The sequence below is a fragment of the Hesperophylax consimilis genome, chromosome 11 (assembly GCF_061612785.1).
Source record: "Hesperophylax consimilis isolate HC1 chromosome 11, BYU_Hcon_1.0, whole genome shotgun sequence".
Classification (NCBI taxonomy): Eukaryota; Metazoa; Arthropoda; class Insecta; order Trichoptera; family Limnephilidae; genus Hesperophylax; species Hesperophylax consimilis.
The window spans coordinates 23,904,512-23,919,769 of record NC_142846.1 but is presented as its reverse complement, the minus strand read 5'-3'; the positions used below and the strand labels follow the sequence as shown (position 1 = coordinate 23,919,769).

The 15,258-nt window shown below is 33.4% G+C and overlaps 1 protein-coding gene across 1 annotated transcript in view; it reads left to right on the top strand.

Moving 5' to 3' along the window:
• LOC149419932 (uncharacterized) overlaps positions 1-13,947 on the top strand; it is a 37,314-nt gene extending 23,367 nt beyond the window's left edge. The window contains exons 2-5 of the mRNA XM_089637093.1: positions 6,944-7,227; positions 7,707-8,082; positions 8,613-8,861; positions 10,639-13,947. Coding sequence (XP_089493219.1) covers positions 6,944-7,227; positions 7,707-8,082; positions 8,613-8,861; positions 10,639-11,716 — 1,987 coding nt within the window. The 3' untranslated portion in view covers positions 11,717-13,947. The remainder of the gene's footprint in view (positions 1-6,943; positions 7,228-7,706; positions 8,083-8,612; positions 8,862-10,638) is intronic.
• Positions 13,948-15,258: the final 1,311 nt, after the last annotated feature.

Sequence of the window (15,258 nt, the reverse complement as noted above, 5' to 3'; positions counted from 1 at the left end):
GAGAGTATCTTCCACCTGCCGCAAATATACCTAACATTTTGCCACCGGTTGACAGTCGAGAGTCTTACCCTTCGAGGCTGCCATTGAGAACAGAAACCAAAACCATAATAAGCAGTAAATTGTACCGATATCAACATAAAATAATATTATTACATAATATAAGGAAAATCCAAAAACATGTTGCTTATCAATTTGACATTGGCAGTGAAAAATTTCACAACATATTAGGAAAAATTACCCACGAGTATGTCTTGAGAGTTAGCAACAATTTAAAAAATCAAATCAATTTATAGCACGATGATAAATATTTGTGAAGGTGGCTTGAAAGAACTAAATAATATTTATTTATTTATTTATTTATTACCGGACCGTGACCAATTACAGTTAGTGTTATCTTGTGGTTTTGGTATTCTTTATTATGTTTTTATTATTATGTCTATCGTCATAGAACTGGTTAGAGTCGTTGACCGGATCTAGTAAGGTAAAAATCTAACAAAAGTTTTATTATTTATTTTTGGAATAACTTAATGAGTAAAACCTCAAAATGTAATATTTAAATACAGTTAAATATAACCGAAGGTGAAAGGGTCCCATTAACTCACTTGGTAGAGCGGTGCCCCGGCGAGGCAAGGGTCCTGGGATCAAGTCCTAGATGTGACCGTATCTTTTTTTCTGTTTCGAATTTTCGTATTTTCGTAGTAGAAACATAGATAAATGAACAAAGAGAGATAAGGCGTGGAATCTTACCGACTGTAGTGGAGTTACGACCAAACTACACGGAATATCAAAGCGTCGGGGCTATTGAAAGTTATGCATTTGGTGTGTAGGTAGAAACAAAGGCGAGGCACCGCTCTACGTAGTTTGGGTGAATGATGACGGTCACGCGTGTTGTGCGTGCGGTCATGTAAAGTTATCACCATCACCCTTGATTCTATTATCTACGATTCCAGCCCAATATTTAACATTATTAATTTTTCAATATTATTTTGGAACGAATGACGCATTTAATGGCATTTTCAGGTGAACATACCTGCATTGTTGACCAAGAAATTAAAATAAATAACTTTTCAATATTTGAAACATATTTTCTGCTAAATAGTTAATCCAATCAATCACAATTTGATTCAAGATGCTTTATTTATTTATAAAAAAACAAGGGTTTTGTATAACTAAACCGTTGTTTATAATTTTTACATGTATGTAACAACATATCATATGTACATTTTTACGTACGCCATCTCTACTAAACTTTTAATAAATAATCTATTTCACATTATCGATAATATTTAACCAACTGCAACATCATGCCAGTGCAGTGTTTTATAATATTACTTCCTATGCGTGCAAAATCGTATCCTCTCCAAACTAAAATTTTTAATGGGTATAACTGTGTGAAGTGCCTTACTAGGTAAATTTGTTTCAGTTTATTATCTGACTAATCACAAAACTAATACATAATAATATGTACCTCACTCTCATTGGTCAGATGCATTGCATATTTACTATTAATAATTATAGTTTCATATTATGGATAGGCCTGTGGATGCGATCTGAGATATAACAAAGCTATAGATTATCTATAGTAAGTAATAAGACAGAGCCTAGGAATTAATATAAAATGGTTGAAAATGGTCCAAATATTAATTTCATTAATTACTTTCTACCAGGATAACAAAAGTTCAGCGACATGAGACTCTAACTACAAGGGTTCGCTCGAGGCTCACGTTTTGTTAAATCCCAAATGTTTCTAGAGGGACCCCTACGGATGTAAGTTATTTATAAAAAAACGGGACATTCGGGACATTACTTGTACCAGTACAGTATTTTATGTAGAACGGTTTGAACATTTTGTAAAACGTTTTGCAACTATAAATTTATCTGTAAGCAGTGGCGGCTCGTGACTTTTGATGTACTAGAGTGCTAATATTACAAAAATGGCATTATTAATGTTTTTGTAGCTGAAAACAATTTAGTTTCGAAAATTAAATTTTTTCTATGAAGATTTTCAGGAAATCCGTGCGGCGCACGGCCAAACTGAAATTTCCTGAAAATCTTCGTAAAAATATCGAATTTTTTGAAAAAAAAAATTAATATCGTTTTTAGCTACAACATCAATAATGCCATACTTTGTAATATTAACACTTTATTACACCTAAAAGTCACGAGCTGCCACTGTCGGTAAGTACAAGAGTTTACTTTTCTAGATGATGTATTAAGTAACTTCCCAAGGGATCGCTTTAAAAACATTTGAGATTAGTAATACGTTCATCAGAAATAATTAAAATAATTCCCACGGAAAGATCGTTTTTCTAGGCCTGCTAGGGCAAAGTCGACCGTAGGTCCATCCATTACGCCGGGCCGCTCGCCGAATATTGGTTTTTCAAGACTTCATGACTTATGTCGTTAAGGATACAACTTTATTTTATAGATTTGATAGGACAAATATAATTGCAGGTCTATCCAATACACCAGGGCCGCGCGTCTCATATTTCTGTGCAAGGCTGATTCACTTACGTCGTTAAGATTCTGGCTTTATTGTAGGGTATTGTTTCGTCTTTATTTAAATGGATTTTTCCCTAATCCGCGAGTATATCTAATATCGAATTACAAGTAATTGTGTGGTAATTATTTCGCAAAATCATTTGGTGACCACAAGGCATTCACACCGCAGTAGGTACACAATATTAACAAACCCACGAGTCACGTGATAGTCAGTCCGCAGGATTGTTTGTCATAGCCTACGTAAATATGTATGTATTTGCTTTTGGCCTTGGGTTATGTTGGTTTTTAACTTGCTATTTACAAAATAGAAATATGTTAACGATGAATGTAAAGATCTCTACGATACCTACTGAAAATTATGTAGGCAAATTGAAATAACGATTTGCCTGAACGAGATACCAATTTCGAAATAATCGAGATATATTGAATAGTTTTCTTATTTATTTTATCTATGCTCTGATCATGATAGATTTTCTGCTGGGGAAATTATTTAATTAATTCATTCCATTATGATAGATCTTCAAAAGAATGCACAGTGAGAAGGACGCATGACGACCAATAATAACTTAGTGAGTAAAACCTCAAATTGTAATATTTAATTATTGAAAACAATGTACGGGAGATTTGAAGACAATGTTGGTAGTTCTTATTTGAAGTATGATACAGTTAAATATGACCGAAGGAGATAGGGTACCATTAGCTCAGTTGATAGAGCGGTGCCCCGGCAAGGCAAGGGTCCTGAGTTCGAGTCCTAGATGTGACCGTAACCTTTATTATGTTTTTAAAAAGCTTGGAAACAAGTTATGATCAAGGCTGCAAATATGTTTGGTAGCCAAATAAAGCTGGGGCTATTTACTTATTTTTCAAAGGAAACAAATACAGGAGTATGACATTATATATTTAATTTAAAAAAAACACACTTTGTAGTACACCACTTTTATTGAATCAAAAATTGACAGCCTATAAGTGATGTATTACAAAACGTGTTTTTCATTCACTTTTAAAAAATATATATTTTAATTTTGATCGTAAAACAATTTAAAGTTTAGCAACATATTCACAAAATATAATAAAATATTTTTGTGTTGGAATTTTTTATACATTAAAATTGTTTCACACAGTATATTTATTTATGGTATTTTAAATTTATTTGTGTTTTCTTTTAATTTTCTTTCTTCTGGTAATTTGCCAAATATCTGCATATCACCCTGGCACCAGATCAGCACGGCGGCCTCAGCTCGAACCGATCAGAATTGTTTATACTCCATACCGCAACGCACACTAATCATCATCGTAACCCATCAAGTCCCGGCAAAGTGAGGCCAGGCAATATGGTTCTTGCTAATTAAATTTGACGTAAAAGTGCGAACTTCACATCAATTTAGAGTTACACAATCCTACCTATGTGTTAACTAACTGATCAAATAAAGGATACCCCAATCAGCGTAATATTTGTCGAGTAAAGGGTTTTTAGTGTACAATACCGTTATATTTCGCTTCATTATTTTAATCGATTTACACTTATTACGCCAGATTTACAACACGTTTATCTAAGTTTCTCGAATTTGTATTTCCTTAGTTATTTTCTTATTTTTCTGACTAACGGACACTTGCTAAATAAATACATTTCTAACCAATCGAAGCTCGTTTTTTCGTAATTATAACGTGGATACAAAGACACAATATAAAAAATATAGTAAATACAAAGACACAATATAATAAATATAGTAAATACAAAGACACAAGAAACGTTTGAAAAATATCAACATAATAAAAAGGACTAGCATTCCCTGTAATAGTCCCACTGACTCCGGAAGCTTAGACATAAAATATAAAATAAAACACAACATTTTGAAAAACGTATTGGAAAACCCCGCGGTAAAAATAATAAACGAGAAAAAAATAAGAATGATGAGTGAAAATATGCACTCGAGTAAATATTATGATTTTAATCTCACTCTAAATATAGCTGAATTTGTCAACTTTTTTCTATATCCGCTTGCATAGGTAAAATCATGCTTATTTTATTCACAACATGCGTTAGACATTTAGTTGATAAAACCTAATGACATCCGCTGGGATGGGCTTGAACATTATTATCTACATTTTATTGCATGTATTTTTTATCCAGTACGGAATTCCGAGAAAAGATAAGTACATTCGAATGTCCTGATAAATAATATTAATAGACCAAATTATTTGCGCTTGGATTTCTTATTTTATTATTTGCGGTTGAGACATCAAGTATGACATTTATTGCTGAAGGTGTGGAATTAGTCAATTGTATTGTGCCTTATAAATTATACGGATTACCGTTTATAATTTGTGATTGGAATGTAATTAAAATTTGTGCTTTTTAGTTCTTTTAATAGTGCAGACAATTAGAATTTTGTGAATCTATTAGCTATAAGTATTTACAAAAAAATACATGCCTCTTTTAAAACAATAAATTTACTTTTTTATTGTATGAAATTTCAAAATTACGACATCCATCCATTGATTATTAATAAAGGTCTTAGAAATAATTTCAAAATCGTAAAAAACATAACAAATAAATTAATATTTTTGACTTATCAGCTAATCCCATACCAATTCAATTCAGTTCATAGACCTATTTTAACTGTTTTTATAATAATATTTATTTTAAATGCTTCCTGATCTCCCTTAGGCACGTTCTTTTAGACACGTTGGATAAAGCAGCAGTCCCGCGAGAGTGCGCGCTTTTGTTCAACATCCAGTCTCTTTTATCCAAATGTCCAACTTTAACAAAAAAAGAATTCTTCTCTTTGTCCAACATCCAAATCAAAAACACTTTTAAGGTATTATACTTAAAAATAATGATTTCTCTCATTTTAATAATCCTATAATTGAGCTAATTTAATTTAATATGCCCTTTTCGTAAAAAAACTTTAAAGCGCTATTTCTCCCGATTTACGTTTTGGTCTGTTGGATAAAAACGAACTAGAGCGACGTTCTGTTAAGGTCGTATTATACCTGATGATAAAAATAACTCAGGGATATCATTTTACTACAATTTGTCTATATTCATTTATCCAACGTATATTCCACACCGTAGGTGCAGTATTAAATCAAGGATCGGTGCTGAGCCAAACGGCGCGCCTGGTGCGAGTAAAATTCTGTCGCGCTTCGTCAAAAACATTAGACGCCTAGGTACTCTTAGGTCATCACTGCAATCGATAATATTTGGATGATTTATATTTTTGTATAGCGCCGTTTTTATAAAAAATAATCTCAACGGTGATGTGTTAGGACTGTTAGGGTATAATCTGCGCTTTGGCGCCTTGGCAATTCGGCGCCCAGAACGGACTGCTCGAAGTGCGCCCGCGTAGGGCCAGTCCTGATTCAATCAGAAATCTGCTGTAGTCTGCTGGGGTTGTTTTCTGAATATTATGACGTGTTATCTGATTTCCACTATGTGTTATGTAATTTTATTCCTACGCAAATAATGTCGGTATTCTTTGCGTTTTCTATAAATAGTCACTCTTCACAGCGTAATATTATCTAAATAATAATTCGGTATTTACTGAAACTAGTAGATAAGCACACATTGGGTAAATATTTATTTAGCAATTCTCTGAAACACCAGGGAAATTAATTGCCGAAACATGCACTAGTGTTAGAGATAGAAATAAGAAAATATCAGCAAATATGAACATATTTAAATCTCAGAATAAAGGCACTAATGTAGTGTATAGTCTATTTTATCCAATGTTCAACTTTTACAAACAAGAATTCTTCTCTTTGTCCAACATCCTAATCAAAAACATTTGGAAGGTACCTAAAAATAATAATTTCTCTCTAATATTATTATTATTACACACAAAGAGAATCGGGACAAAGCTGTTTTTTCGTGGCGAATATACGAGTACATTTTAACAGGAATATGTGATGTGAAAATTGTAACATAGTTCCATTTATTTAAAATAAACAATCTAAATAATAAAAGTGTTTTTAATAATAATGAACCCTAAAGTTTTAATTCTTAAATTTTCGTCGTCCCGTCACAAAAACTATGCTTCGGTTCCGTTCTGATACATCTACATATTTAAAAAAAAAGAAGAAAAAAAACACCAGGTTTATTAAGATTAATAAGAATGAAAAATTAACTATACCAGAGTTTGTAGCATTGATAATTATAAATAGGTTAAGCAGATATGGACTAAGGAGCAAGTGAGTGAGTGGCGTAACAAATATGGTCCATGGTGCAATCCTTGCGAAACGCCACAAGTGGAATAGTAGGAGACGTTCTAAGGTGCGACTCTTATTGAACTCCATGAGTGAAGTTACAAAGATGGTTCGATATGCGATCCTTGTGGAAAGCCACGAGTGGAGTTACAAAGATGATCCATGGTCCATTTTGATTCTGAGCTCTCTGTTTATTGACTGTTTAACCAAAACTAATAATTGGCTATTTTTGCAGCTATGTCCAAAGGGAGTTTCCATTCCCTTCTGGAGACACTCGCACGGCAAATTACTCGATCCCCGCGGTGTTCATGCCCCAGGGCAAGGCGCAGGCGGCGCAGGCCGAGCAGGACACGCACGCCTGCCTGCGGGACGTCACATGCCCCCCTGTACCCCGCCCTGCGCCCCTTTGGCAGGTGTTCTTTCAGGGGGCCTGCTATGCGGGCAGGTCCTACAGGAATGAGCGAGCGGGCAAACTGATGATGAGGGAGCACGACTTTGTGGTGTTTAATATCTACCAAGGTATGTAAAAAGTATGTATTTGCTGTCACGGTGAAGTCATCATGAATTCATCATTGCGGAGTCATCATAAAGTTAATGTGAAGTCTGGGAGTCACCTTAGATCGCCTTGAACATACCATGAAGCCACAGATAAACCACCGCGAAGCAAAAAATAGTGCAGCCCAACTAGTCGTCACTCATCAAAGACACATCTGACATTATGATTAATGCCACTTTATGGTTTTATTAGATAAGCAGTATTTTTCTCAAAAATTCACCGACATATTCACATTCATAAGGGTTAATAGTCTGGGTACCGTTAAAACGTGTATTGTAATCCTCGCCTAAACTGAAAATAGTTTGCACCATTCGTATTTTGAGATTTTTTACGTAGAATGTTTGCTTATTATAATCTAAAGGTGAAACGTTTCCTTCATCTAAATTCTTTGAGTATTAATTTTATGCAATAAAAAAAAACAATTAACTGTTTATCTTTCCAGGAAAATACTACGTCTCCCTTATAGAAGTAAAATCCACCTGCGACGACGTCAATTCAGGCCTAATGGTCAGCAACCCGACAAGCATCAAGAACAACAAGAGGTCAGGCCTTCATCAGCTCCGGGACCATGTAGAAATCCTAGAGAAGTCCTGTGGTATTCCTAAGGACTCTCTCCACTGCTATCTTTTCTGGCCCTTTCTGACCATGTGGACCAAGGATCCCACTGGACAAAGGATTCAGAGGTGGAAAGAGGAAGGTGACAAACACGTTTTCACTGATACCATCTCTGATCAGACGGCGTTCAATAATTGGTTTTATGCGAGCATTCTCGATGGGAAGCCGATTGAAAAGATTCACTTTGATGCGCTTTTTAAAAGGTATATTTAAAGTTCATCCATTATAAAAATATAAATATAAAAATTACTATGCTTCGAATCGACAAATTTTCAATTTAAAATGTATACCCCACGAATGGTTCAATAGATTCATAACATGTAAAGCAACCCAAAAATGGAATAACAGTGAATAGCTCACTAGACCTTAACTATGGTGTACCACAAGGAAGCACACTGGGACCTGTTCTACGTATAATGTTTTCCTTTTATTAATGTTGCTCATATATTCATTAGTTAGGACTAAGAACCATTCTCATCCTGGGCAACATTAAGATATTGGATGGACATACATAATAGGCACTTTAAACATGTATAATTTAATATACGTTATCACTTGTTTCATAATGTAATGTCTACTTCTAAATAAATAAATAAACACCAATAATACAATATACTCAGTACAGGTGGAAATTGTATTACTTTCGCAGATAGTGCGAAGCCTTCGGATTGCTGGTGGTTGGTTATGACCAGTTTGGTGGCTACAGTATCAATATTTTTGTTTTTTTTTCTAGATTCATAGTAATGAGCTGCGGCATCTTCGTGAATGAGATCCACAATGGCATGCTGGCCCTGCTGTCGCAAGAGCAGGTAAACCTCCTGTACCGGAAACCCTCCAACATCGGGGCCCCGACAATAGTGCACGGGGCTGCTGGCACGGGCAAGACTCTGCTGGTCCTGCATAAACTGCAACATCTCTTCGAGTGTGGTCTGCTCAATGAGAATAATAGGGCGCTGTACATCTGCTATTGGCCTGGTATTAGGTGAGATCTATTTTTTAATAGTTATAAATAACTTATTTATATATTTTAAACAACGACATGAATTTATATCTAATGCTATAATGGGTTTTAGCCACATACAATTTGTTTTCTGAATTTTCTTATAATATCCTAAATTAATGTTTTTGGCTCGTCATTTCCATAACGGGCTTATTGAATTTAAATTTTATTTTTTACTCAAAAAATGACAATACCTCATTTTGCCTGTTCTGTACTTTAAATATATTAAAAAACGAATGTTGAAATATCTGGCGAAGACAAGGTAGTAAAACTCAAAACTAAAAATATCCATTTTACCACAAAAAATATGTGAATAAGTCATTTTGCTTTTAAATGTTTTTCAAAGTGAAAAGAAGTTCTGAAATATTTGGCGAAGATTATTGACAAAGCTAGTAATAATATAAGTAAAGAAATGCCTATAACTTTATGACACATTTTGTCTTGGTATGCAAACTTAAAAGAACTGAAAATCCATTTTAGTTCAATCATGTCACTGTAAAGTATAAACCCTTTGTTTCCGACATAATTACATTTACAGGCGCTAGTGTATATTTGAGGATACAAAAAGTTTATTTGCAGCAATTTTTCATTCGTCAAGTGTCTTAAGCTGTAATTTCCGTTTTAACCATGCCTAGTTCTTAATAATAACCTTACGGCGTTTGTTATTGTAGAGATAAAAATACATGTTTATCTTTTGCCAACCTTCTGTTATTTCCGATTACGATTCGATGAAAATAGATTGTCAATAAGATAATAAAAAAAACTAGCTATGCATTTTTATCACAATGATAAAATGTCATTTTTTGTTGTGACCAATTAGAGTTGATAGTTTCTAAGTATGTGGTCCTTGATGATGTAATATGTTTTTCTTGTAAACTATAGTAAACAATGGTAATTCGGTTTTAAATGGCTGATAATAAGTGGGAAACTAGTTCAGGGGGAATATTTGGTTAAATTATTGGTTGGAGAATATTATACACTTTTTTGGAGATGATATAATTAGTAAAATTTGAAGGTAATAATAAAAAAATACGTTTATTTTATTATTAACTAAGCAACATATATATAACAGGACGAGTTCATCAAATTTCAAAGTTAAAATTTGAGTCGTGGGAAAGTTTTATTAGAGTTTTGTCAATATCTAATTATGGGTCAGTGGTTTCACAGTACTTGGATAATAAAAACACCTGACTAGGACTTTCAGGAAACTTGAATACAAACTTGTTGAACTGTTGAAATTCTGTGAAAAAAAAAAATTATCTTGTCTTTCAAGAATAACCAGTCATCCATAAAAGTCTATTTATTTCGTTAATGACTTCGAATAAATTCGAAATGTTGACCACTTTACAATGGAGACTTATTTTTTTAGTGTGAGTAATCTAATTAATCATCAATGTTGAATTTACTTGAATGTGTACTTAACGAAAAATTAAAAGAAATGTGTGCTGCAAACACGCAACAGAGTATTATGTCTGATGTAATTTTATAAGTGATTTAAACTTAATTTGACAGATATTCAGATACTCCGACTCCGATTCAGCTGGAGTACAAAAATGGAAAGCCTTTAAGAAAAGGTTAAAAAAAACCCATTATTTATGTTTATTAATAATTGAGTTGTTCAAAAACGAAACAGAACATAAAAGCACAATTTTATTTAGGTAGAAAACAAGTGAGTCTAGGGACATGCCGTCAATCACATAAAAAATTTAGGCTGTAACACTTTTAAGTTTAAACTTTTATCAATAATCTTCTGTTCCAGGGCCGATTTTCATAGGAAACTTGAAAAACTCAACCTCTCTCGCTACGTGGACAGCATCCGGTTCTTCATCAGTCAGGAAGGATTTCTGCAAAAAGACGATCGCAAATACAGACACATCTTCATGGACGAGTGCGAAGCCATCTGCTTGGCCTTTGCTGAAAACATCATCACCGGGACTTTTGAAAATATAAAAAAATGCAGATTGATTGGTCATGATGCCCAATACGAAGCTAACCAACTCAGCGCGACGAACTACGCTTCTCTAGGAGAAGGTGGCTATGGATACTTCATAGTTAATAACGAAATAGTTAGAAGGAAGATACCACCTCGGTCCGAAAACTTATATGGAGAAATGTGGTTTTTAGTTGACATCAATCAAGCTGCTTTGTTTCTGCCTAAGTATTCTCCAATCATTTTGAAAAATCCTCAAATCGTCTTGTCCAAAGTGATCAGGAACACAGGAACGATTTTCAAAGTATTTAGCCAGTTTTATAAGAACCCCATCCCTGCGGCTTCTCAGCTGGCTGATCTGTACCTAAACACTATGGATATTGGCCATAAGATCAATGGACCTCCCATATTCTGGCTTAATTCTGATGAGATGGAAATCCCACCAGATTCAGGAGACCACAGTGGAACTTTTTATGGGTCTGTCAAAGTTATTGTTGATTTGTGTTCTACAAAAGGTATAAAACCTAACGATCTGTGTGTTCTCCCTTTCCTAGTGACCACATCGTTCTTGCCAGAGACTGTTAATGAAGCAATTTCTAAATATTACGTTACTGATGGTTATCGACCAATGAGTATTGCTAATGTAGAGGAATTTCTTGGGGATTGCGACCCCAACATATTTCTGGTTCCATGGGTGCTGAGGGTCAAAGGGTTGGAGTTCAAAGTGGTTGTGATTGCGATAGAACAGGGAGACTTTGAATCGTGGGATCCGGAAGATCGCAGGAAGATTTATATAATGGCTTCGAGATGCACTTGCCTGCTAATCCTTGTGAGCCCGGAAAGTGTTAAGAAACAGATCGATATGTATGATTTAATACAGAATTACAGATTCGGTATTGAATTATAAAATAACCTCGCATTGAACAATTGGACGAGCCTTCTCAACTCTCATCAATTTATGTCCACTTTTGAGAGTTGCGTGCGAAAATGTATGGAAAAGCAAAGGAACGCTGTGTATTTTGATATAGTACACTATAAGCTATCAAATCTACATAATAAGATTCGTTACAGAAAACACAAAGAAAGATGGAATTTTATTATGACTCTTTTTTTAAATTAAACACTTTCAAAACTTTTCTGCTTGTAAAGATTTTAAAGTTATACGATAAAACTATAAAAGTCTTTTTTTTTAATCGCATTCAAATAAAGTTCCATGATTCCAGTGGCAAAATCAGAAATAATTATAGAATTTGACTTAGATTTACGCGTAAAGTGATGAAATAGTTAATCTGATCGATTCTTTACCATAAAAACTCTGTTATTACATATTTTTAAATGTGACATTATTTTTTACAAAAAGTTTTTTTTAATACATTTATGTTAATTTTTGAATGGTGAAAAATAAAACTGAAATAATAATATTTTATTTCATTTCAGTCAATTGCTTAAATGTTATTTTTATACTTACATATTAAAAATGTATAATGTAAGCACATGTTGTATATTTAACCTGTAGTAAATGGTCAATACTTGATAACAACCACGAGATTAAAAAAATACATGTTCATATTGAAGAAAAGGGATGCTTATACAATACCACCGTTCTATCCTTGCTACTATGCAGGAATAAGAATTAAATATTTTATTTTTGGAATAACTTAATGAGTAAAACCTCAAATTGTAATATTTAATTATTAAAGACAACATTAGCCATTCCTAAACGAAAAATTGAAACAGAAAAAGATACAGTCACATCTAAGACCTGAACCCAGGACCCCTTGCTTTACCGTATCTGTGTTGCCGTATTTAGAAATCGCTTTTGCTGTCTTCAATAATTAAGAATTAAATACGTGAAACCTGCTTATCACCTGAGATAACAATTAATCTCTGTATGAGAATTCATGGCAAGTACCCGCAATTTATGCATCACGAATATTTGCTCTCTGAGGCGCGCTATCAGTCTCTGTTGGAAAATTAGTGGGACCCTTGCAGTAACAGCGTATACAATTATCCATAATTTGATAGCTAGTCCTCGTGGAATACTGTAAATTATTTGTAACAAACAACTACTGCACAATCCATCCACAATCTGTCGTGATTACCATGTGGCAGTACAGACGTGTTGGCTGAGCACAGCATGACACGGCGTATGGTACATACTGCTAAATAACTTGATAACTCTCTAGATATCTTCTACATAAACCTTGAAGGTTTCAAGAGACATGCGAATAACGTATCTTAATTTAAGTCATTTTAGTTAACTTTTATTTTGAAAATTACACATACTTGTATTTTTGTACCTGTTTATGTGCACATTAAATGGAAGCAGTCTTACACAGTAAAATATATAATATTTTTAAAATTTACTATCCTTGTTTACCGTAAACACACCTGGATAGAACTCGAACTAAATAAGAATTATTTATTTGTACATGCATTGCATGACATATATGAAGGTAGAAAAATTAAAAGTGTATGGGAAAGATTGTGCAAATGAAATGAAATTTGTAAAACATTAAACATATTCTCTCTTTTGGATCTCAATAATAAAAATGTTGGCTCGTGTCTGTCAAGTGAATGTAATAAATATTTTTATAAACCTTTTGCTTATTATTATTTTTTTTATCAATGATCAATGATTATTTTGCTGATAAGGGGAACACGTTACGCAGTTAAACTATTTTTAGCACTTTAATTGGAGGCCTTATCATTCTGGCAGGTTACCCAATTATATACACGATGTCCAGAAATTCGTAGAACAAATTTGTAGAAAACTGGTGAATCACGTTTGGAGTCGCTCTTATGGTACAATTTTTTTTGATTTGAGCTTCCGTTGACAAATTTTTTTTAGATCAAATTGGAAAAAATGTTTTGCTAGGGGGTTAATATCAGCAGTTTAGCGTGGCTTCGTCAGGGCTGTATTATATATATATGGTTCCATGCTAACTCAACACAGTGACTATTCAACATACTTTTAAAAAGTGATATAAAGTCATTAAAAACGATGAAAAAATTTTGTTTTTACCCTTACCTCACCTAACCTAACCTACCTAACCCAGTTAATAATGTTTTTGTTTCATAACTTTCCATGACTTTATATAACTTTTTAAAGATGTGATGAATTATCATTTTGATGAATTATCATTTTGATGATTTATCCGGTCACCTATATATATATATATATATATATATATACAGCCCTGATGAAGCTATGATTGTAGCGAAACCTGGTCGGCATGAAGTATAAAACGTTCACTAAGTTATTGTTTTATTATTATGCCTCATCTACTTCATATGAATAAAAAAATAATTATATTTTTACCATTATGCAGATCGTTTGACATAATGTATTGTTGTACACCGTTATTGGGCGGTTGGTATATATGCTTTGTTATTACATGTAAATGTTCTTAATGTTAACCCTCTATCTGCTGTACACTTACATTATCTAATAAACTAAATAGAATGTTAAATTATATTTATATAGATTCACCAGTTCTCGCTTGTACTGCGAGTTTCCGGATACTGTGTGACCTAATAGTGGATAAGTGTCAGCCTACTTCTGCATAAGTATCTTTAATCTATTTATCTTATTGGACTTGTGACACACAGTGACCGCAATCTTCTATTTTGTTGTTCAGTTTTGTGTGTTTGGTATAGTTAAACCTATTATAGGTTTGAATGTTCAGGTAGGAGCAGGGCCGGCCTACGTCTAGGTAGGTGATTTGTATTTTTGTGTAGCGCCGTTTACTCCGTGTAGCGCTAGTTTTCGGTTTTATCAGCGTCTTGGCGCCGTGGCAACTCGGCACCCGGAGCAGACTGCTCCAACGGTTATTCACGTATTTTAGGCACGCACAGTTCATTGTTTCTTGATAAAACACTGCAACTGTGAGTACTGGTATCACGATATTTGCAAATATTTTTCCTACTAAAATTATAATGGGCCAACGTAAATATTTTCAACTTGCAAATTAATTTTCATTTTTTTCAGTTAGGTGTATTATAGCTGTGAAATATCGACAATCAATGAGATGGGCAGTAAAGTAAACAATATTATTTTTTAAACAGAATAACAAACTTTAACAACAATTTCGTCAATTCAACATATTATTATATTGTTTGGAATATAATATTCGGTTTCATGACAACTCAACACACCTTTAAAAAGTAATATAAATTTATTAAAAGCGATGAAAAAAAACTAAACTGTAAATCTAACATACTTAATCTATTACTATTTTATGTTTCATCACTTTTCATGACTTTACATCACTTTTTAAAGGTGTGTTGAATTGTCATTTTGATGAGTTATCCGGTTATCATAATATTCATTCGTAAGCATTGTAAATTTTTTTTATGAAAATTGTTTTCAATATTTATATTATTCTTACTCGTCGCGTGTACTATTTTGAAAAATGACTAATCACTCTTTACTTCATTAATTGCATC